Source organism: Cygnus atratus, chromosome Z (assembly GCF_013377495.2).
Source record: "Cygnus atratus isolate AKBS03 ecotype Queensland, Australia chromosome Z, CAtr_DNAZoo_HiC_assembly, whole genome shotgun sequence".
NCBI classification, from domain to species: Eukaryota; Metazoa; Chordata; class Aves; order Anseriformes; family Anatidae; genus Cygnus; species Cygnus atratus.
Window position 1 is genome coordinate 82,341,691 of NC_066396.1, and position 25,461 is coordinate 82,367,151.

A 25,461-nucleotide genomic window follows, 5' to 3' on the forward strand; every position below is an offset into this window, starting at 1 on the left:
CAAACTCATCCTATTCCTATTTCTATATGGACACCTACATGCAAATCTCTATCATCAGCATCTACAGACATTTCTACATCTATATATTTACCTGTATTTACATATGAACATCAATATTCCTTGCCTGTCAAATATGAGATGGGGAGTTCACTTTACATCACAGGAAGATATTTTGGGGGTGAGAAAGCACCTATGGAAGCTGCAGGATCTCATCGCATTATGTAGCAATGGGTCAGGCAACAGTCTCTTGGGAATATTACAGGTATAGCTGACAAATTGCACACGTCCTTGAGTTTCTTTCCATCCAACCCTGTTTTTTAATAGTCTGTGATTTTACCAGCTGTATTTAGATGACAACTAGCACTGATTGTATTTGCATGGTATATCATAGCTCTGAAGCCTGTTGATAATACACATCAGTGTAAACTTTTTAGATGTAGGTTCTTTTTCTTCTATCATAAATTAGAAAACAAAAACAAAAAAAAAAAACAAAACAAAAAAAAAACAAAACCACCCAACTTCATAAAATTGGACCCAAGAGCACAAAGTAGTTATCATTTGAAAAATATCATTTTCTCCACCAGGGGAAAGGAAAGTTATAAGTAAATGAAGTTTTGACCTGCTTAAAAACCCTTCACTTCCCAAGAACACTCATCCACCTGGCTTCTTTGGGGACCTCTATAATACCCATATTTAAGCTTCGAGGCTCCCACAGGTTATAAACCTGGGAAACAGCAATGTATACGACGCTTCTTAACATGCAACCGTGCTATGACAGCAGTCAGTGGCCTCTCCTTGTCCTGTGCTTCCCAAGGGAAAGTCCAACAGGGGTTTCTGCAGCTGTGCTCGCCACCACTGTGCTTTAGGGGATGGGCAGCAGCCAAGACTGGGGCTGGAGTGCTGCCCTAGTGTGTGCACAGCACTTGACATTTACACCACACCACGGCAGTACCTGCATGCTCATTTAATTCATGCCAAATGAAATACTGCAGGGCAGATTTAAAAATCTGAGCTTATTCCAAAATCCCGAAGCTTTTCAGTGATTCTAGTGCTTACATGGCGGAGATGTGAAGTTACACCCCTTGCTGGCAAGCTCTGCTGACGTGGGAGAGCACGACTTACGCAAGGAGTTTCATTGATTAGAGCAGGACCGGGTGTGTGAAAGGACTGGCGCTTAGAAAATAGCTACTCTCCGTGATGGTGTTTTATGATTATTTGCTCCTAAATAGCAATTGTGCCATCAAACATCCGGATGGAGAATTAATTATTGGAAATAATTCAGAAAATGCTGATGTAAGCTTCCTTCAGTGAAGAACATTGCAGATTTGTAAAACCCACCAAGCAAATGAAATTATGTAAATCACCCGAGGAACAGCTGTACCAGCAGCATGAGCAAGAGCCGATCCGGCTTTGGCGCTCCCAGGCACGCACGCAGCCAAGGCGAAGCTGTGGAAATGGCAGCGCCTGCACCCAGAGCAGCGAGGAAGGGCAGTGCTTTAAAATCCTGCATTATGTGACGGTAAAGACACCCTGCCTAATAACAATGGAAAAGGGCCCTTAATCACCAGCAGGATAAGCACAGACCTGCAATTGCAAAAAAGCAATTATAAAGTAAAACAGCTGAATATAATTTTCTCCCCTTACGTGCCAGAACTGGTGTGGATGCCAACACTGGCAATCGCGGAAGTGAAGGAGGTCTTTCCAGGGACAGAAACAGCCCTGTGCTGAAGGAACAAATGGGCCATGAAGCGCTGCAGCAAATGCCCAGTGCTTTTAGGCTTTCAGCAAGAATCTGAATTCAAATGTCGTAAGCCTGTAGTGAATAAATGAACTCCTGCTGCCCCCATCCCCCTCGTGGAAAATGTTCATAATAAGGAGCATTTCAAAGGGTTTTTGTTTTCTGAAATTTCTGCTTGGACTATAATGTCCTGTTGTATCTTTGTAGGCAGAGGATTACAGTCAACATGAGCCCAGACTATTTTTGCAGGTGCAGGAACGGCATTTTATGTACTGTACTTTTTACAGTTACTTTCAGAGGCAACTCAGTCTTGTGCTTCCTGCCGCTGGTGCTCACACAGTGCTTTTCATCACTGTAAAAAAGCCCTGCCTTTGAAACTCAACTCAACCCAACCCAACTTAACCCAACCCAACCAAACCCAAAACCCAACCGAACTTAACCCAACCCAACCCAACTCAATCCAACCCAACTCAACACAATGCAACTCAACCCCTCCATGCCTCCATGGTGTCTTCACCATCTCCCAGTCCTCTGCCTGTTTTTTTTTTTTTTTTTTTTTTTTGAGGCTGAGTTTGTGCCGGTGAAGAAGAAAACCCCATCGATGTAGGCACTGCCTCTGAGACACTGGTGGTGCTCCTGAGGGAAAGCTGAGCAAAACACATCCATCCTCCTGCTGTCTGTGGTTGCTGGAGGGTGGGAACAGGGCAAGTGATGGGGACATCCACCCTCTCTCCTGCTGGATACCTGCTCCAGGTGCCTTGAGCTTCCAGAAAGGACTTAGCGCTTTGTGTCAAGAGGTGAAATTTAACAGCCTAAACCCAAATGATCCTGAGCATCCCGATTCAGCTGCTCAGTGCCCCCCAAGGTGTTTAAGCTCCGCTGACACCTCTGCGCCTGACCTTAGCGCTAGTGCCTTATTACAGCACTGCCTCTGTACATGCTCAGAAACACCTCAGGCTTGACAGGGCAAATGCTTTCATGGGTCTCAGGCAGATAGAGGCCCCTCTGTAACGCTCAGTATGTACACAAGCCTCAGAGGGAGGAATGCCCTCTTCAATCCTTCTTTTTTTCCCAACTCTCTTTTCACTCCTTCCCCATTTTCATTCTGTTCAAGACATCTGTTTGTCTAGGAGGAACTTCTGAGTTCCTCCCCAAAAACTTGCCCACCTCACAGCTCTTCCCAAACCCTTGCCCACCAGATGCCCCTTAATTTCTGCTGGATCTCATCCACCCATCTAGACCATCTCTCCAGTCTTCATGGCCCCCTAATTCCTTCTTTTTTTTTTTTTCTTTTTTTCTTTTTTCCTTCAAACTGTTCTCACTCAGACCTTCTCCTGGAAAACATCTCACCGGAAAACAGCCTGAGACATAGTTTTGCCAGGTTTCTAAAAAACATGGACACAGGCTGCACCTACCACTCTGGGATAGTGGTGAGACAGAAAAATGAGGACACAACCATGAAAGTACAGCAGCCCTATCCTGAATGGTATGACAAACGAGCAGTCAGTCTTCTAGGTGAAAATGATGGTTTCATAGGAAATTTAGTACAGTTTTTAGTGACTTCATGGAAAGGAAACACATCTGTGTTTGTAAAATGCCTGGAAAATAGAGCTATGCTACCAGAACACAAAGAAAGCATAACAAAACAGAGTTTAAAATTCAAGTTTTGAAGTCATGGACAGGTTCTCTGTTCATGCTGTTAAAATTTGAATTTTACCAAGTAATTACAAAAAAAAAAAACAACAACAAAAAACCTCTGTGGGAGAAAAACTGTGAAAAAATTGCTACGGTGGGAAGAAGACAGTGCTGTTTCACCAGTGAATTCACACTGATACAGTCAGCGTTAACCTTCTTATGTAAGCGTGACCTTTGCTGGTCATTGCTAATGAACATTCTTGAGAAAGGCAGGGGACTGAACCCAGACTGCGAGATTTCATGGGCAATGATCATTGTTGTGGGTCAAGTACAGCTGTGCTGCAATCATAAAGTTAATAACCTCTCCTACGGCAGCTTTACATATGGCTGTCTCCGAGGAATGCTATTTCTGTAACTCACAGCCTTTGGAGATGCTATTTATAATTTATAACCAATCTGAAGTGCAAAGATTTTTTCTCTCCTGCAAGTCCTGGTAATCGATACAGGTCTGCACCCATCACAGCCCCATGACGTGAAGTGTGTGGCCGGGATCCACAGCGCTGGGTGAGCACCGTGGCTCAAAAACACCACGGCCACCCCCAGCATCCGGGCTGGAACCGCAAACGAAGGGGAAGGAATGCTCTGTTTGGGTGCCATCCCAGCTGTTTAGTGTCGCAAGCTAAATTAATTGCACATTTGCCTCAGAAACACTCAGAAACTTGAGTTTTTCTGGCATGCATCTCATGGACTTCAAGCTTCCATGCCCTAATTCATAACACATCAGGACTTGGTGTTTGATACTTGAAGTGCCCATTGCGTGGAAACCAGCAATTTAAGACTAAGCACTAATTCGCAGAGGCTTTGCAGATGTGAATTACACTAAATTTAACTAAGCTGAGTAACATTGCACTTCCCATGACTTAACCTCAGAGATGTCATCAGAGGGAGCATTCAAGATTAACAACCACAGAGCTGCATCTTGCCCCCCCTTTACTGCAGGAAATCACATTTGATATGCTTCTCTTGTGTCCGTGCCTTGCTTGGTACTTCTCCCAAGCAATGCAGCCCAGAACATCAACTGTGGCCCACAAGCAGTTTCATTTTGGGGAGGAAGGGGACCGAGCCAGGGTGGGATGGAGACAGGTGCCAGGTGGGAGAGGAGGGGAGGACCAAGGGGTGAGGACCAAGGGGGGAGGACCAAGGGGTGAGGACCAAGGGCACAGCAAAGCACTAGGGCAGCAGGGAGGGAGGGGAGACGGTGGCTGTACCTGAGATGAGATGAGGACACATGCTGTGACAGAGGGGGGGGTGACCTCCACCAACGCCCTGCTTGAAATCCCCTTCCCAGAGATGTGGGCATATGCATGGAAGGTGGGTCTGCCACCAGCAACAGAGTCTGGGATGAATGTGGAAAGGCCAAGTTTGTGGTGGAAGGAGGAAAAAAAAAATAAATCCTTTAAAAATGGAAGACTCTCACTCTGTCTTTTTCTGCTTTTTCTGGCTTTTCTGTGGCTGGAGAGAGCTCATCAAGACCCAGGGACCACCAGGGGGAAGGACAGACGCGGATTTCTCCTGGAGGAACTGCAGATCAAGTCCTGCCTTGCAACCTCAGGAGAAGCACAACCGGCCTGAAAGCAGCCCCCAAGACACATCTTTCTGCTAACACAGTTTTCATCATCCAATCGAAGAGCTGAAAAGTTTGTAGCCACTTCAACACTTAAATAAGCTCCCTTTGGGAGACCAAATTTATTCCAAAATGAGGACTGATTTGCTACTGCCATTTAAAAAAATATATATATATACATATACATATATATATATATATATATGCCACCAAGCTTCAAGTCTATCTTCTAGCTGACACAGTCACCTCCATTCTGAAGAAACAATGTTTGTTATCGGTACCAGACAGAGAGAGGGAAAAAAAAAAAAAAAAGAGAGAAAATAGCAAAGCTTAATGACCCCGGTGCATTTTCATTTCGAAATACCGTTCTGACCTAAAAATTGACCTTCTGATGTGGAGTCTTCTGACAGAACCGGTGCTGCTAAGTCAGGCTCACAGAAAAAGCAAGCAAGATCCTTCATGTCACTGGTAGGGATCTTCTGCCAAGAGTTCACTGGGTGCTGAAGAAAACTTGAGTTTAGTCTCTCTCAGCGAGAAAGATGGTAAACCTCAAGAGCTGGAGATGGAAAAGCAAGAACCTGCCAGGAAAGTATATTTGGAAGTGGAAGAGAGATGAAATATTTAAATGAGTTTCAAAACTTGTTTTTTCAAATTGTTTTCTTTTCCTTACATTGAGAATCTCTACTTTTTTTTTTTTTTTTAATAAAATTAAGACAAAATGGAAAGAAGTTGTCAGGGTAATTTCTCTCTGAAGAATTGCTGAACTGGAATTATGTCATCTTGCATTAAAATTATCAGTTATTGCCACAGTTGGCCCACAAATATTATATTAAAAAAGCAGGAAGAAAATCACTAAAATACATTTGGGGAATTCTTTTGTTTGTGCCCTGTGCATATCTTTTAATACTTATTGCTCCAATTTGGCTTGGTTTGTCTAAAACACTGTAGGCTGTTTTTTCAAAACAAGCCTAAAACAACTGTTGATATATTGGGGAAAAAATGACATGGGGAAAAACAAGATTGAGGTGGGAGCTGAAGTTTGTCTAAATGAGAACAATATCAGCATGCACAAATGCACAGACAAGCACAGTTTGACAGTCGCTGCTCATAAAAGATCCTGCAAGGAGTTAATATGAAAACTGAATCTCCTGTAGAGGGAAGTTGGAGGGGAGCTCATATATAAGCACTTAAGGAAAACTTGCGCCGTGGCTGGAATACATATAGCGCATTCCCCATTAGTCTAGGGATAAATGAAAGGTTATAACTACGATATATTGCTATATTAAATTACGAAAATATTTTTTTCCGGTCTTTTGCAAAAAGAGGGAATCTATGACTGACTAAAAAGCAACGCGCTTTCCATCAACAACATACCCATCTGTTTTGACACGCTTTTCATAGCCAGTACCAAAACAACACGAATGCTTCACATTATGTGCCTCTGTAGCTGTACTACGTGACTGCTCCTCCCCGCAGGAACCTCACCTCACTGCAGCGCAAATCCTCCACATCTCCAGATGCCTCGTGTGGATTTTCCACTGGAGGCCTACGGGGTTGCTTCTGAGCTGGGAAAGGAAGGGGACGCACAGGGCTTGCTCCCATATGGATTGCGCCTTTGTGAAGCCAGGAAAATCAGTCCCTGCCCAGAAAACACTGCCCCAGGCTTCGCTCTGCGCACAGGGGTCCCGGCCGGGTTTGGGGGAGAAGAGTGACCTCCCCTCCCTGCAGAGAGCCCCCATGTACCATTGCACCGCATCCCTGGGACGTACCAAAATGCCCCCACTGGGGCAGGACCATGACGGCACCTGCCCCGTGGCCCAGGGTTTCTGTCACTGATCCGAGTAACAACCACCTTAACTGTGATAATTCCCGTATTTTCTGTGTTTTCTTTAATAGGGAAGCACCTTGAGGGGATCATGCCGCTGCCCTTGCACAGCACTGACTGAGCTGGACTTCTGATGTGCACACCGGTACATAAATTAAGTTTCACAACAGAAGTGGTTCAGCTAAAAAAAAAAAAAACAACAAAAAGAATCAAATAAATCTATGGCAGACAAGCTTAGCAAATCAAATAGATGCAACAGCTTTGGTACAGGCTGGGAAGTGCTAAAACCAAATGCTTTCTTAGGACACCGATTGCTTAATGTGGCTTTCTGAAATATGAAAAACAGATACTTTTTAATTGGGTTTAGTATCCCAAATGGGTCATGAAGATATTCCTATCTGACTTTTGTGTATAAAGCAAGTAGATCCTTTGTAGTTAGGGATCTCCATAGTTTCCATTATAGAGCTTGTCTTCAGTTGCTTATAAATTTTGCCAAGCTAAGTATTTGGGATGAAAATTCCCATGCTCTGTCTCTGCCTCAGGCTGATTATTATTATTTTTTTATGTTTCAACTAAAAGGATTTAGTCACTTCAGGAAATAAGATTGAGGAAAAACATGTTTTGCTGCTGTTGGGGAAAAAAGAAAAAGAAAAAAAAAAGAGAAAAGAAAATAAAGCCTTACAAGAAATTCACTGAGCAGCTCCTGCGTCTCTATTCTTCACAGCAATAGTTTGCAATTTGGAAGGTATGGTCCCTGTTGTCCTTTTGCAGTTCCCATGAAAAACCACCCAGCTTTCTGCCTCGTCACAAGCCTTTGAAAAGTCTCATTTGCATATGCTCAGCAAAGAGTCCCCAGAAGCTGGCAGCTGAAACTGGCCCACAACTGCTCTGAAGACGCTGCTTGCGAGGGGCGAGCTGCAGCCCGGGCTGGCGGGGCTCAGCCAGGCTGCTCCTGCAGTGCCTGCTGCCAGACCCTGTGGACGCTGTGGAATCAGGCACAGGAAGCGAGCGTGGCCTCGCTCCATCCTGCACTCCAAATGCAGACGAAACAAGGAAAGAAGGGAAAAAAAGCCACTTAATGCCACAAAAGAGAGGGGAGAGCTAGTCCTGGGGGCAGACTGAGAACAGAGCTGGCTGTTCAAGAAGGCTGCAGGAGGGAGGTGGACCTGCAGCTGGAAGGAGGGCAGCCCAGGGCAGGGAACTGGCTGCAGAGAGGCTGGGGAGTGGGGACAGGGACCGGGGCCGTGCTGCAGGGGCAGCACCGGTGGCACGAGGGGAACGAGGAGGGGAGCAGATGAAGCGGGCTGGGGGGGCCACAGGGTGCGGGTTTTCCCATCTTGCTGTGAGCAGCCTCCTGGAGGACCCATCCCCTCCCAGCTCCACCAGAATGGACTGGCTGGGTCACTGCTTCCCTCTTCCTTAGCTTTGGTTCACGGAGAAGGTGACAATGAACAACTCTAGTGCTATCAGCTACTTTGCTTGGCTTCACTACTACAGGCGTCTGGATCTACGATTTCCAACACCATACCTGGCCTGCATCAACAGAGCCTCACACAACAAAATTTCTCTCCTTGATGAGGTTAAAGAAAGCGAATTGCACACAGAAGAAGTACATTAAGAGAATATTTGAAGTGGAGACTGAAGGGAAAAGTTAGACAATCAGTTTAGTAGGTACTAGAGTGGCTCAGGGACAGGACCGCGGTGACTACTGCTGCCGGTGGGAAGGAGGAGATGCACGGCGAGAAGGCTGCCAAGCAAGCAGCAAGGGAAATGGTTCATGATCACACCATGCAGAGATTGGGAACTGCTTCTGGTGATTGGAGACTTGGCCCCTGGTGGAATGTGCTTATCGGCACTGCTCTGATACAGCTTCCATCTACACTGTGCTGCCCTTGAGGATCTCTTGTGCCTTTCTCTACTAGGCTCCTCCACTGACCCATTGCTTGGGTCAAAAGAGAGTGGGTTTTTTCAGCAGAAGTTGAAATAATTTCATTTTTAATGAAGCACAACAAGGAAATGGAGAATGTAATACAGCTTGGGAAACTCTAGAAATATGGCACTTTATTTGCCATATTGTAGTGAATGGAATTAAGTGTTGGGATAAAAAACAGATATTTAAAGTAAAAAACAATGTCTACTTTAAAGAACAACAGTAGGGAACTGATCTCACTAGGGGAGTAAGACTTGCATGATTTCCCAAGTCCCAGGGAGGGTTTTGAAGCACCTGCAGACAAGAGTCTCACCACAGAAGCAGATCCTGTGCCACTGAACCATTCACAGTCAGGATGTCCCTGAACTTTCCAGGAAAGTCCTGGCTCATCTGGTTTCTTAGGCCCAAAGTTTCCAGGTCACATATCTTCCCAGATACGTGTCACCTCTAATGGCCAGTCATATTTACTAAACTACTAGTCGTATTTTTATCTTAATCCAGCTGAAGGTAACTGTTGTTTCCACCTGAGAGCACAGCATGTCTGTATGGGGGTATGACCACTATGGTTGCACAGCACTGTTGTGATTGCTGTAAAGAATGAGGATAACACAGAAATAATCATTTCTGTTCAAAATAAAGCTCAAATAAAAATCAAGCCCAAATAACTCATCTGTGGTGAGTTCCTCCTGAGGTGGCCCACCAGAAGTTCCCGAGGCACTGGCACGTAAGGTAGGGGCTCAGAGGAGCTGACCAACACCTGGGATAGGCTGTGTACAGCAATCCAGATGGACATCACAGGTTGGCTTCGTCTGAGGATGCACGGCCTGTTGCTCTGCCAATCCAGTGGCGCACAGAAAGCGCTGAAGAGCTGTGCTCTCTGCATGGGACAAATTGCACTCGCAGGACACAACATATGTAGGAGCACTAAAGTATAAAATACAAAATGTTTGTACATTGTCATTGCTCACTCTAGCATGAGCTTGAACTGATTGGGCAATAGTCTGTCACTGTGGAGGACACTGGATAATGTTAACCCATTAAAACTTCGAGCATTTCATACGTCATTGGAGCCGAGAATGGCCAGTCACTAAAAGCAGTATTATGCTGCAGTCACATCACATGCACCTCTAGACTCATTCCGAAATTCGCTGCCATAGCTTTAGCTAACAGTTACCTATCTGGGTGTTTGGATAACAGAAGAGTAAAAAAAGAAAATGAACGAATGAAAAAACAGGATGAAGAGTCATACAGGGCACCATGAACACAGCACTCCCAGTTTTAATGACAAACCTATCGGAAAGCATCCTATCAGGAAAGAATCCATGTATCTAAACTTGTACTTGTTATGATGCGTGATGCCATGACATGTATTTTGGGGTGCAAACCATACACAGTTTCTTTTCCTTGCTCCAGCTGTTAGCATGTACCTTTCTGTGCTAACATCATGGCACTCTTTGAATGAGACATGAAGGAAGGGTGACATAACCACAGGCACAGAATCAGTTACCCCCAAACAGCAACTTAATTGATCAATCTCAAATACTGAAAATCTGCCAAGTCCTGCCAAGCCCTAACAGGCTCAGTTTCAAAAGCATGCATGTAACACTCACTCAAAATCTGTAATAAGCCATGCATATTTTAAGGGCACTAACCTGCCCAAGAACGCCATCACCTGTATAAGCATTCATCTTCAGTAGCATATTTATGACAACTGCACTGTTTGTGCATTGCATTATCATCCAGATAACACAACACACTTTGCACACTTTTATCTATGCTTTATGGCCAGTATCTTTTAAATATTACCAACTACTGCTCATTTTTTTGTTTACTGCTGCCATATCACAACGTACCTCCCAGGTGTGGCAATGGCTGATGTTGCTGCACTTACCCTTAGAAGCAGTTCTTGCTCACCACCTTGGGACACCACGTTTGCTCTGTGCAGTACAAAATCTGCTAACCCCGAACTCCTAATTATTTGCTGTTCCAAGCTGTCATAATGTCAAAGCACCATCTTTTATTCCAGGTGAGTCTTTTATCCTATGCATCTACCTGTACCTGTTACACTTCAATGCATGTGAACATACTGGGGCCTGGAGACATGAAGAAAGGAAAATGAAATCTTTTTTCCTTCCACAGGCACACATATACACCCCACCTGACAGTGCCCTGGTATGTAACAGGCCATCAAGTATTTGGTAAAAACTTTGCAAATGCTCATCATCTTTTCAGGACGAGAACTCTTCTACTCCCTTTGTATGCAGTCTTGAATGCAAATTGGGCACTAGCATAGGCATTTCTCTCATAAACAGCTATGTTCCATTTATTTAACCTCCTAAAGCTAAAAACTGAGCAGCTAACATACTGCAGAAAGCCAAATCTACACAACGCACAAATTAGTTTTTTTAAGCAACAGTCATTGGGTGTTACTAGCGTTCTTAGGTTTTGCATTTTCTTTCCTCTTTAAATATCTTTCCTTAAATTTGAAGTAATGTAATTAAGTACAGCAGACTACTTGACAGGCTTCTCTGGTAACAGGCAGCACAGTGTGTTTTCTTTAAAGGGCTCACGATACAAATGCTGAAATAAGACATGTTTTTACTTAATGTGGAGAAAGTGTGTGAATGTTGTGTGAAAAATCTGAAGCGGGAATAAAAAACAAGCCTAAAAGAATTAGGCTCTTCCCTCTTTAAAAATGAATACTGGAAAATTGTTTCATTTAATAAAATTGCCAGCTTTGCAATCCAAAGAGCTCCCCTACAGTCCCTTCAAAGAAAATAAAGACAAATCATTACACAAGTGGCAATGTAAACCTGTTCTTCTCTGTCACTTTTGCAAAAAGGAATGCCTGAGCTGTGGACTTTTAACAAGTTTTGACTATGAACCATTGAAAATCTGGCACTTCCATGAAGCTCCATCAGGAGTAAAACGATCCACCTATGGTGATGGTACTTAAACCTACTGTTTTGTGCCTGGACACCTTTCCACCAGCACCGCGTCCCTTGTGGCACTGGGTTTTTGTGCTGCAGCAGCCGAGCCAGACTCTAAGTTAGCAGGGGAAGGTTGTCTGTGCTCGATCCTGTGCGGACCCGCACTCAGGGCTCACCCCCACCACCTGGAAGCATGGAAGGATGGGGAAAGGAACCAGACCCTTTTGGTCCCATCCATTTTTGTTCACTACATCAGAAACCAAACCAGTGAGATTCTTGAACTCCACGCCCCAGATCCTCTTAGGAGGAACAGGCCAAAGCCAAGCTGGCTGAGCCGCACCCCAACCAGGCTCCCTGTGGTTTTATAGATTTAAGTAGCTTAAGGTTATTTCAGTGTGCCACACCATCACGGAGGAGCACTGGAAGTGCTAAGGTTGTCAGTCTGCTGAGATATCAAAGATCAGCTCATGTAGGAACGTATCAACATCCTTCATATACAGCTAATCAAATTTGAAATTACTGACATGTCACCTTGAGGAGAAATTTGATTTATTATTTGCAGAGTAATCTAGAAAGCAGCGAGATGCACAGCTGTAAGAATTACTGTTACGCTGACTTTGTGACAATACATTAGTTTTGCTGCTCCTTTTGTGCCTTCACAAAATAATAGTAAATAACAAAACTTTCTTTGTGGCATTAAGTAGTCCAGAGAGCAACATGTGAAATGCTGCTCTTCGAAGTAATAATTCAGATATAAAACCACAGAATAATTGTTTACTAATAATTAATGGTATGTAGCTGAAGATATGAATGTGTACAGTTATTTTCCCTCCTTCCAATGGACCCATACTTAACGGGGAAGGATACCAAAAGCCATTTTGGCTCTGCGACCTCTCTTGCTCGTTTCTCCCCATTGGGTAGCAGGGCCTGCTCCAGTGGGATCAGATTTAAATGTCATGCAAATAGCATGCAAATTTTAAAATGCCATGCAGTTTAAGTGCATACATAATTTGTAGCATATTTACTTATTTGTGCTCATAAATCACAATGCCTGTGAACACAAACCAGGCATGCAACTGTATGTATGTTTTTCATGCACAAATGTGTGCTAAACCCATCTGAAAATCTGCCCTCTTGTAACTTCATATCAGAGGAGACTTAATTTTGTCTTGAAAATAAAGACAACATAGGTTCCCACTCAAGAAAGTCAGATACCTGGTTAATTGCACTGCACTATTCATCCAGTCTGCACCACAAATTAACACAGAGCACTCATGTATGCCACAGGCAAAGTTTCCCAAATTAAAGATTTATTTTTAGCACTGATATTTGCTCCCGGTTGTTATGTGTAGTTTTGTATGTATATAAATATATGTTTATGGCCCAACATAAATAAGAGTTCTGCATTTGAGATCAGCTACCCTGGTAAGTAAATGACTATGCATATAAACAAATCTGTTCACTACCTTCAAATATTTTTATTTGTCATATAATTATATCATATATATATCTTCACAGATGTATAAAATATATTCTTAGGAAAATTGCCACAGAATGTTGTTGCTTATATTAAGTAAATGGTATATTTGTGTGCTGTGCTCTGTACTTATATACATGAAGCATATTTGTATACACATAGAACTGCCAAATATTTCACTTCTGTTACTGTACACACAGGTTGATATTACTGGAAAAAAAAAAAAAAAGTACTAACTCTCTGGAGTGTTTTGGAGAGCAGGTTACCAGCGCACCTTTCAGAAAACTTGTGTTTATACTGACAAGGCTGCAACAATATGCTTGAGGTAAGGATGCTGTATGGCCAGGTAGGCTCATGGCTAACAACACAGCCTTTACCCACCTTTAGTCCACTTAAATCGAGGCTGATGAGTGTTGGCACCACCAGACAAGGTCTGGAAGAAGCAACTCGGATGGCTTGTGAAAACTCCTCTGCTGTCCTACCGACTGCTGGCTGCTGGGCCATAAAATCCTGCCTACCACGTTAAGGAGTAGGTAAAACAGACCTCTGAAGAACCGACTTTACCCCACATTCCATATTTTCTTCCCATCCCCGGTGTGGGGCACTCAGGGCCTGACTAATCCACTAAAAGAAGCAAAAAGTGCATTTATGGGTGGCTTTGAGGAGAGGTGTTCCAAGCTGCGGCAGTGAGATCGAGATGAAAGAGGTTCTGAAACAGTGTGGGAATTTTCAAAATGGAATTTAAATAACTAAAAGAGTAACAAGGGATGTGAGGTGAATTTCAAAATATTAGCATTAACAACCTTCTTTTTTTAGACAGGTTATCTCTGGCAAATAAAGCTGTTAAGTGATTTCAATAGCATCAATATTATACACAAAAATGTGATATAGTTAATAACAATGAAAAAGAAGAGAATTCTCACGGGAGGTATAAAACTGGTGTGCAACAAGTTATACCCTCACTCTCCTAATCCAGTCTGAGCCATTTAATTTCATGTTTTTAAAATATATTAAAAGGCTTGATTTTTTCTTCCCCACAAAAGCCTCTTAAAAAGCATTCATAACACATTCACGCGCATATGAAGTAGGTGGCGGTACGCTAGCAGAGATGAGGTTGCCTCCTGGTTGTTCCAGGGAAGGACAGCTCTCAGTGCCAACGCTGAAGCTGACCTGACAGATCGGACCCTCTGGAGGGTCCTGGATTTACATTTCATAAGCTTAATAATATCCTGCCTTATTTATGATTTGCTGCCTGGAACAAAGAAGGTTGTGCTTAACAACTTGACTTTAGTGTGGGTAACTGTTGATCTCAAAATGGCATGTAAAATGCATTTACATCAGTACTGCTAATAGGCCCATAATGATTCTTTATTATGTTTCAGTGAAAGGCAACTGAGTGACAGGTAACTGATTTTGTAGATCAAATAACTTTCTGCCACCCCCACACAGCTCCCAGCTGCTGCACACTTCACTTGCCAATACAAATACAGTTGTAAAGTAGACAAATATATTATAACTACGTTATTAAATGAGACACAACACAGGGTGCTGGAAGACTCGGAGAGCTGTTTAATAGGGAACTACGGGGATGCAAAACTCAGTTCCACGAGGGTTTTGGTGCACAACCGGTGCCCCCGTCCCTGATGCCAGAGTTCAGCAGCGCTGTGCCTATGCTCAGGTGCATATGTGCGCTATGCCAGGGCAGGGGATGCTCAGTGCACAGTGCTTAAAGAGAAGCATTTTGGTATGTAGACATGGGTACTTGTTGTGGTTTAGCCCGGCTGGCAGCTAAACACCACACAGCCGTTCACTCACCCTCCCCCCTCCCCCTCTGGGATGGGAGAGAGAAACAGGAAAGTGAAGCCTGTGGGTTGAAATAAAGACAGTTTATTAAGACAGGAAAATAATAATAATAATAATAATAACAATAATGATGATGATGATGATAATAATAATAATAATTATAATGATAATAGTATTAATAATAATAATGTGTACGAAAATAAGTGATGCACAATGCAATTGCTCACCACCCGTTGACCGATGCCCAGCCTATCCCCGAGCAGCCGGCCCCCCCACCCCGGCTAGCCACCCCTATATATTGTTCAGCATGCCATCAGATGGTATGGAATACCCCTTTGGCCAGTTTGGGTCAGCTGTCCTGGGTCTGTCCCCTCCCAGCTCCTGCTGCATCCCCGGCCTGCTCACTAGCATGACAGAGCGAGAAGCTGAAAAGTCCTTGGCTTGGTGTAAGCACTGCTCTACAACAATTAAAACATCAGCATGTTATCAGCGCTCTACTCATCCTAATCCAAAACATAGCACCCTACCAGCTACTAGGAGGAAAATTAACTCTGTCCTAACTGAAACCAGGACAGTACTGCTCTCAGAGACACCGACAAGGGTGTTCAGAAATCCTGGTGCTGGAGGCTGGTGGTGCTGATGGCCTGCAATGCTGCAAAAGACTCCCGCTTGGCCAGGATTTATTTTTACGCACTAAACTGTGAGTAAATAAGGCATCGGAGTCTGTCTGATCATCTTTGACAACAACTCCAACCCTGTCATCACAGCCACAGGAGAAACTGTCATGTACCCAGCCCTGACCTGCCGAGCCTTTTATCTGTGCGTGTACTCTCCCCGGACCCCGCAAATAAAGGGCAACCAGCAATTTACACATGAATCAGCCTTCTCTGCCAAGCAGGCACCAGAGACATTCCTTTTCTCTGCCATGGTGGGGAGAAGTGGCTGGGTCGGAGATTGCCCAGGAATCACGGGCAGTGGCGGCGGGCAGCGAAATGCTTGGCGGGATGCCTGGCGTGGGCGGCAGCCATGGAGGAGCAGAGGAGTGCCGAAAGGGGAACTGCTCAAAGCAGGCAATGTCACACAGCGCGGAGATACACTGCCGATAGGAGATGGTACAAGATACCTTAGCAGGCAGCTGTATGGAATTCAAGATGCATTTTGATGAGGTGCAGGCCTTGTGGTTACTTCAGGTCTTGGCTCTGCTTGCATGCGCTGCCGCTCGCAGCCACCACTGACACCGGCACGCTTACGAGCGACTGGCCAGGGACATGCATCGGTCAGGCCTGACAAAATGCTCTAATGACATCATTCTCAATGGCAATTAGCTACAAATTTTACAACATGAAGGTCTACTGTAGAGGCAGTGCATTGCTCGGCTTCCACCAACCATCACTGCTCAGAGGAGTTTCGTTTGTGCCTAAGCAGGGCCCGTGCTCTTCTACCTGGAGCAGGAGGTGAAGTGGGGACCAGCACCACTTCTTTGCAGGCATTGGAAGTTTTTCTGCAGGTGAAGCTACTGCAAACCCTATCCATTGCCCTCTTGTCCCCACTCCTGCCCCTTGTGGATGCCCTACTGGACCTGGCTCTGCCCCGCACCCAGCTCGCTGCCTCTTGGGCACGACACAAACAACAACGTACAGCCTTTTAAAGCAAACAAACAACAAGATGAAACAAGGGTAGTTTGGCTGATGAGATGACTTTGTCTTCTAAAAACCGGAAACTGAAATATAAAATGAAAACTAAGATGTCTTCCTCCTTTATACCCTAGGTAAATCCCCTGTTCTCTACAATTACACCTTTTTATTGGGGTTACATCCATCCTATCTTTGTTTAACCTTCCTGAAAACATACTCATTGCTGAGAATGCTTATGCTACACATCCTTGCTTCCCAAGATACACAGGAGTAAAAATATGATTTCAGAAATTGATTCTGCCTTTGAAAAAAGATAAAATTCTGTGAGAGCTATGCCTATATATCTGATGGACAAAACAGACCTACTGAGTCTAATTGTTTTAGTATTTACATGATGATATGCAGGTGTAAAATAATGATATAGGTTGGACATGCTTTCATTTAAATTTAATACCAATGTTGCTAGCATCAGATCTGCGTTTATTAGTGTGGTACATTTTCTGTGAGTATGGTTTGACTAGATGCCAATGATTTTTGAACTATGTATTGAAGCCAATTAGCTCTAAGAAATAAACTGATACTTCTCTCTAGTGTCATACTAACTGCTACAGTATGAATTATGCTGCTGATAAAGATGTTGCTATGAGCCAAAACATAACTACAAAGACTTAATCAACTTGCAACATTTACATAATCATAATAAGAAATTCAGCTCTGAAAGAGTTGTGTTTACGTCCCTAAACGTACGTCTTTAACGGACGCCTAAAACAAAGGTAAAAATTCATATAAAATGTGGTTTATTGTTCTCCAAGCCTTATGCCCTCCGCCATTTCCCAGAGGGGGCGCTGTCCCTCTGCCACCCTGGCCCCAGTCGCGGTGGACTCGCTCCCTCCTCGATGCCCTGCTCTCCCCTCGTGCTGCAGCGCTCTCCTGCCTGGTCTCTCTCCTTCTCCACCCTACACACTGCTTCTGACCCCTCCTCACTGCCAGCTCCCAGGCTCTTGTTCCCCTCTCACCCTGTCCAGGGGCTCACCACCATCCAACTTTCCTTCCAAGCCTGGCTGCTAAGTCCTTTCACAGCCACTGGAGATGTCACCTGCTGGGCTTACAGGGCAGGCGCTGCTTCCAGATTCTGCTCGTGGCCCACGTTGGCTGCTGCTGTTGTGTAATAAACCTCTAAAGCCAACCCTGCCCTGTTTGTTAAACCAGCACTGCTGCCCAGGCCCACCACAGTCACCACGATGCCTTCTCTCGTCCTGCCAATGACCTCAGGCCCTGCAGGCACTCCTCCTGGACATCGCCGTGAAGATCTTTGTTGTACCGTGCTGCTTTTCTCTTTTCATCCTTCACTGGCTCTGCTTTCTTGATCACAGGGAACTTAAGGTCACTGTTTCTGCCTCCAGAACCCTTAGGCTTTGCCTGTGCTGACAAACAGCCCCAGGAACCTTGCTGGGCACCAGGCCCCACTGGCACCAAGCGTTCCCTGCATGCAGGCCCCTCAGGCCAACCCCAACTCAGGCAGGCTGAGGGCTGGCAAGCTGGCCTCCTCAGGCACCAGGAGTGGTCTGAGGAGCATGAAAGCATGGGCAGATGCATCCCAGCACTCTGGACCATCCTCGGGCACTTTAATTAACGAAGACAGACATACGTGGCCGTCCGACCTGCTGCCTGGCCTACCCATCTCCTCTCATACTCACTCCTGCCTTCGGTCAGCCCGTCACACAATTCTTCAAGTGCCAGATTTGTGCAGTCTTTTTCATAAATTCCTGCAGACCCACTTGATTAACTTCCTAGAAATTCCTCAATACAGCTCTCTGCTGAGATGCCTACAAAGGGTCAGAATAATTTGTCGGCTGGTCCTTCAGACAACCACTATCACACCATACAGCTGGGCTGTGACAGTACCTGACCACTGCTTTTCTCTTGTATATTACACTGCATAATGTGACTGCTAGTTCTCTTTCTGGAAGCCGGATTAGTGTCAGACATCTCTGCTCTTGCCGTACCACAGGTGAGCCACCTGGGTGCCTGTAAAATGCCCCTGAAGGTCCCCCAGCAGGGAAACTGACACAGGGCAGGGAGCAGGGCTGGGAGCAGGGCTGGCTGTCACGCAGAATTAGAGTGGAGGGCACTGACGAAGTGAAGTCGTGTCTAAGCACACTGGCCTGTCTCAAATTAAAAAAGCAGCCGGGCAGGACACGTACTGAAGTGGTTTACAGGGAAGTGTCTCTACCACAAACGTCTTAAGGGCAGGAGGTCAGATGCCCAGGTACCCCTGGCAAGGTGGACCAGGCATCCCAAATAGCTGAGGCTCGTGGTGCTCTGCCTAAAACCCACTGGTTTCCCTTAACAGGGCCATCTGAAAATTGCTAGAAAAATGAGGTAGTGAGGAGGTAAGGGGAAGAAACAGTTAAAAAAACAGCCTGGGCTTTACCTGAATGTTACATCACGTGGCAGAAGGATGTTATTCTACCACTGTTGATGGAGGAAACCTCTTTTGGTGGCTTGCACCCTGTGAGTCTTGTCAAGAAATCACTTTTGCAGGCACCAGCAGAAGCTCTGAACTCCTCCCCAGCAAACACAGCACAAAGAGGAGGCTGGCACTTTGTGTTCACCTCTGGGAAAGATCAAGTCCTGACCGTCCATCCCAGCTCATGGAAAGAGGTCAAAGACATGCTTTCAGTCCAAACCAGTGCAAGGTGTCAGCCCCCACTCTGCCAGCTCACACCCACATAGTTTTATCTTTCCATCCTGTGAGTGCATGTTCTTGCTTTGCCTTCACTAGCCTCGAGGAGCTGAAGGGAAGCTTGTGCCTTTTCTCATTTGGCAGAAAAGCAGACTCTGCCAGAGTCCCAGGTGGGAAGAGAGGTCCCTCACATTGCTACTGAGTGAATAAGACACCTCCTCTGTGAGCTTGACTTAGCTGACACTTATTTGGGACTTAAAGCACAGCTCTGCCTTAGCTTGTTTTCAAAGTCCCTTGGTTAGATTTATTAAGTGATTTTTTTTTTTTTTTTTTTACAGATAGTTGGTCAACCTTTTTTTACAGTGTCTAGATGTAGTGAAGCAAATATCTCTTGCCCCTACTAACGTGCTGAGTTACAAACAAATATTAATTCCCATGTAGGATGCATTAAAGTTACATTCTGACTACAAGGAACACAGTCTTATCTTCTCTTCATGTCTAAAAGCCAGCAGTGCACTGAAATAACACTATTTGTAAGGGAAGCAGACCATGAACTTTAAGACACAAGTGCAATGAGATGGCACTTAATACAACATCGTTAAAAAATAGGGCAAGTGGATGCTGCCTGTGAAGCTCAGAGCATGCTGATAATGAAAAGCCTCAGGAAAGGCTAGAGGACCTCGTTGTCTGGCCCGAAGCACCCAAGCTGTGCACCCTACAGGCAAAACTCAGCTCCTGGATTAACCCTGCGAAGGTAACTGCTCGTTGGACAATGTCCAAGTAGGTAAGTGGGCAAAAGTTGTTCTGAGCTGCCTTCTAAGGTTGAATAATTTTTTTTTTTTTTTTTTTTACATGAGTGAGAAATTCATATGTAGAAGAGTGCCAAAACCACCTAAATTTTAACGTGGTCTCTCCTACAACTAGCTGTCTACAGTCCAGTTCAGCAGCTGCTGAAGGAGTTCACACTCAGCTAGACAATTTGCAAACCAGAAAGAAAAAAGGACAAAACCAGGAAGAAACAATCAAAAAGTAATTCATAATTTGGGTGGGCTAATCTGAATATTTAATATCCCAAGTAATGCTGCAACCCCTGCAAAGAATAACTTGAGGCAGGACCTGGGTCAATAAACAGTTTGCAGCAGATCTTAGGCAAATCCGTACTGGTAAATTTGCTGATAAAGACTTCTGTTTTTTCTTTGATTTAGTTCCGTTGATAATTTTACTTCTTCATTCACTTTTCCTACCCTGCCTTTCCAGCTGAGCAGAGCCTCAGGGCAGTCATATATATATATATATATACATATATATACAGATAAGAGTTTTTTTTGTATGTCCCAAATAATGCGGCCATAACATACGAATATTTGCAATGTGCCAAGCAGGGCGTGCTTCTCTGTTTAATAAGGATTACTGATACATTTCAGAAACATATCTCAGGCTAGGTATTTAAATGAATGATTTAGCAGTTTATTGGGATTTAAAGAATTTGAATAAGTGCATTTTCCTGTCATTCAGGTAAGTATTTTTATTAATCTGTGACTTGCCACCAAGAATAAACACAAAATAGGGATTTACCCAACTTTTGCATGTTGAAGTTTTCACATGCATCATCTGTCCCCCTTGCAGGCATGGCAGACATATTTAACTGTTGACATGCACTGGGAGAACATGACTCAAACGTCAATGTTAAATATTGTTTTAAGGAAGACAGGTATTTTCAGGGCAAAAGCAGCTAGAGGTTTAGTTAAAATTAGTTTAAAGTGCAAAATATTTGCATTTAATTTGATTTAGATGTTCGCTGAAAAGATCTCACTAAAAAAAAAAAACTCTGGGTTTGTACGGCTGAAATTTTATTTGAAGCCTGGAGTGCTCCCTCATACAGGAACAGACGTTACCAGTTTTACAGTCAGACATACATTGGACTTTCTTCATTATTTCCTAAAACTTTTTTTTTTTTTTTTTTTTTTTTAATACAGAGTACATTTTATTAAAATGAAGTTCATATTTTAAGAGTGGTGAGATCTGAAATAACAGCATTCAAGGGGCTGCTTAGACAGTATTACTCATTTGACACTGAAGGTTTTGTTTTAGTACACAGCATATAAAACCATTTCCTCAAGATATTTTGTGTTCAGCATAAAATATTAAAAATGTCTCATTTCCAAGAGATCTGGTGGGAGTTCATGACAGATGTGTTATATCTTTTTTTGTTTTTTTTTGCAGCATTATTGAGTCTAATTAGCCCCGATGATTTACCCATGACAGTATGAACTTCTTGAGAGGAAAGGAAAAGTGGAGCATCATCTTTGGAGCAAAGAACAGACACGTTTTTAGGGAGATGGCAGGGAGAGAAAGCCCCGATTCGAGGAGGTTTGCAACTGATGCCCACAAGTAGCCCTGGGAGCTTTCACTTATTTATGCATTACCATATGATCCTTCTCTTTGCCTTCAGCACTACAAAACAGCCTGGGTACAAAGCGCTCTCCAGGTGTTAGCTCAGCAATCGTGTCACTACTCCTTATCTACCTCTTCTGACTTGTTTTGGCGGACAAATTGCTACTGATGAGCAGCGCCTGACTCCAAAAGCCCGCCATGGACAAGGGGTGGCACTGCTGAACATCCCTCCACGGCTGCCCCTCGCCAGGCTAGGAGCTCAATGGGGACGCTGAGAACCCGAACGTGAAGCTGCCCTTGCGGATGCCCCTGGGAGCCTTTCTTTGCCCGGAGGGCTTCTGCCTGCTTTTCTGCCACAGCACAAGCACCCTGGTACCACCAGCCTCATCAGGGAGAGGGACACATCCCAGACCAGCAGCACCACGGCTGGGCAATGTGGGAATCACTTGGTTTGAGTCGCATGGGGGTGCCACAGAAAGTCAGGGTTTCTCAAGTTTCAATTAAAACATCTCCAGTGTATTTTTTTTCTTTTTTTTTTTTTTTTTCACCTGAGTGTAGCCCCATGTGGCAAGGTCAGCCCTTTCTGTGAACAAACATCTCAGTCGCCTCCAGTGTAGCTGTTATCTTCCTCAACAAGGGGAGACATTTGGCACAGCCTAAAGCTGGGGCACGAACCCTGGCTAAGCTTAAGACATTTATCTGACAGCATCACCTGACACTCCACAAACACATTTGCTCTCCATGACCCCAGAGCATTCGTGATTAATCAAAAATGTATCTTGGATCTTGAGAACAAGCTACAAGCAGGCACACACAAAAAAGAATATGCTCTCGATCTCGCTTATCGACTCCAGAGGTATATTGAATTTAGAAATAGCAAATAGAATAAAATGATCAATATGTTCTCACTTGTCCATGGAAGAGCAAACTTTACCCCTCCAGCAACAAACATTGATCATGTAAATGTTCTGGAGCTGCTTTCAAGTAAAGAAAGCAAAGGCACCAGGATTTTCGGGGAGGGGTGCCGGACACAAAAGCCACCGCTGTACGAGCGTAATCCCTCGGCTGGACAGCGTGCAGGAGCGTGTCGAGGCACCTGAACTGCCGCCGCTGCGGCTGCCTCCACCAGTGCACATTGCTAACATCCAGTCTGGGAAACACTGTGCCAAGCCATCTTAATAAAACATTATAGAGGGGACTTTAAAACTTAATGAAGGCACATAATCTGCTTCAGAGAAAACTCTCTGCCTTAATTTAAATGAGACACAGTTATAACATATCCCCTATGCACTGTTTACAATTTATAATTTATGTCTCAGTTCAAATACACTACTTTCTGCAGTCATCTGCTAAGTGATATGATTAGCATTTGAATATTGTAATATTCTGCTTCTCGATACTCAGAGTAATATGATGCAGTGCATTTCTATTTTAATACCTTTTTTTTTATTCACTAATAAGCATACCAAGCTCTAATTAGTTATGAAGAAAGAAATCATGCGCCCCACCCAGTCTAATTTGAAAATGGTTATATCTCTGCAAAAACTCTCCACCATTTCACTTATTAAATCCCATTCTTTTCTGGTTACCTACTGCTCAGGCTACAAGCCGTTTGTGCTCATACAGCACCATCACTCTGCTACAGCACTACTACTGTATGCGCTCCGGTCCCTGTTGGCACGGCAAACAAACTTTCATTGCGTGTGCTCTCTATAAAATGGTGGTACTAATTAGAAGATATAAACTCACGCTGAGGCATGATATGAATTGGCTTTATGCATCTACTAAGCTCACAGCAGTATTAGATTTATACTGTTGATGCCCTCAACTAATATTCAACTAGAAACTTGTAATTTTTTTAAGACCTGTGGAAGAATGAAACAGAAGTGACTGCATTCCACTCATGGTGTCGCAGGACCATGGCAGCCCACAGTCTGTTGACACTTATATCTATAACCAGCACACACAGAAATGCCCCTTCTGCTTTTTCAGCAGGTCTGGGGGCAGAGTACTGCATGGGGTGCTCACGCCCTCGTCCCACGGAGCAGGAACAGGGGCGCTGGGGGACAGAGTCCCTAGCACCTGATCGTCAGCTGCTGCTGGTAAAATCATCCAGCTATGTTCAAAAAACAAACAAACAAACAAAAACCCATAAAAACAAACTCAGAGGAGGGATTTGCGGTTCTGCCAGGACCAGGAAGGTGCCCAGGCACCCCAACTTCAATCTGATTAAAAATACTGCATGAACACAGGTTTGTGACCACCCTGCCCAAACTCTTACAGCATGAACTGTGAGGACTAGACATCACAGCTGTGTGTTTTGACATCCATGGTGAAAATGAGCAGAAAATCTAACTGTTCCATATCAAGAAGTATTTTTACTAGTGCTAATGCGCCTTAAATACCTTGTTCCACAGATGAGTGGCCTGGCACCTGCTGCATGAGAAATAGCCAATTACTGCTCAGTGTCTCTAATTTTCTGATTCAATTAGCATGCTTCAGAGCTTTCCAGTTTAATTGCAAACTACTTCACAGTTAGCTCTCTGATTAATCATTGCCCATCTGCAAGCCATCGCAAAACTTGGTGGAACAAATCTGTGTACTTTGGAATGCTGGGAGCTTAGCAAATCAAACTTGTTTTGGTATATAAAGCTTTAATTTTGTTTGCCCTTTTCAGCTGCACTTGTAAGAAGCTCTGTACTGATTAAACAGGAAGTCCAGACAATAATATGCTACATTATGCATATAATTACTGTAAATACAGGCGAGACTGTAGAAACATCATTTAAGGTTAGGTGATAACATGTATGGAGTAGGGGGTCAAGAAAACACATTCGGAACCAATTTCTCCTCCATTATGACAGAAAGAGGGAGGTAGAGGGGTGGAAAAGGGGAGGTATGCTGACACCCGTGTCTCTGGAGGCATTTTTGCAATCCAAGGCTCCTGTACAACCACTGCATACTACCTCTAACCTCCTTTTTGAAGGGAGCTGGTGCCTCTCCAAAACTTATCAGAAAGTTCGAAAAGTTATACTCTACTGATTTAATACCACGTCTATACACTTTGTTTATTTACTTTAAGGTATTTGCTTATTTATTTTAATTTATTTAATTCTATTTTAATTTAACTGCTGGACAGGCTCATAAGACTGCCCAAGTGTCATGGAGCTGCTGTTTTTTCTGCATTTTTCTGCGGTAACAACAGCAATATCCAGTGAACTAACACAGCTTTCCTATTTTAGAGCTGCCTTACTTGGATATACAAAAACTACCTGCCTGGAAGACTTCATTACAAAAGTACTAGTATGTCATACAGCAGGAAATTATCAATTACATGCAGAATTAACTACTTTGCATATACAAGGGTATACAAGTAACTGAAGCCTACAGATTTCACGATTCATCTCAGCGGGCCTGAATTCCCCAGATTTCAGTATGTACTACATTCAAAGTATTAGATGGATGATTCAGTTCTGCAGGATGCCAAACACCCCTGATCTGTATTAAATTCAATGAGATGCATTGGTGCCCAGCATCCCGTGGCATCATGCTTCAAATACTTTCCTGAACTGGGGCCACAGCAAATATTTTAGTTTTCCAAATCCCGTACTTAAGAACAAGCCAATCTCCATCATAGTTTACCTGCAGACTAATAAAAGAAATACTGTTATTACAAATAAAAAGCTAAACCAGCTCAGTGATCTTCTCTAATCTTGAAAACAGACACAAATACTGTGAAACTATGGTAACAGTGCTTGGAAGGTACCTGGTGACATCACCAGAAA

General features: G+C 44.0%; 1 protein-coding gene across 8 annotated transcripts in view; it reads right to left on the minus strand.

Moving 5' to 3' along the window:
- Positions 1 to 25,461, minus strand: part of FAM172A (family with sequence similarity 172 member A) — a 258,669-nt gene that overhangs the window by 9,093 nt on the left and 224,115 nt on the right. Inside the window, exon 11 of one of the 8 annotated variants that reach the window (XM_035568059.2) lies at positions 16,024 to 16,058. The exons of the other annotated variants lie outside the window; for them this stretch is intronic. Coding sequence (XP_035423952.1) covers positions 16,039 to 16,058 — 20 coding nt within the window. The 3' untranslated portion in view covers positions 16,024 to 16,038. Of the gene's footprint in view, positions 1 to 16,023; positions 16,059 to 25,461 lie in introns of those variants that run through there. 8 annotated transcript variants of the gene reach the window in all.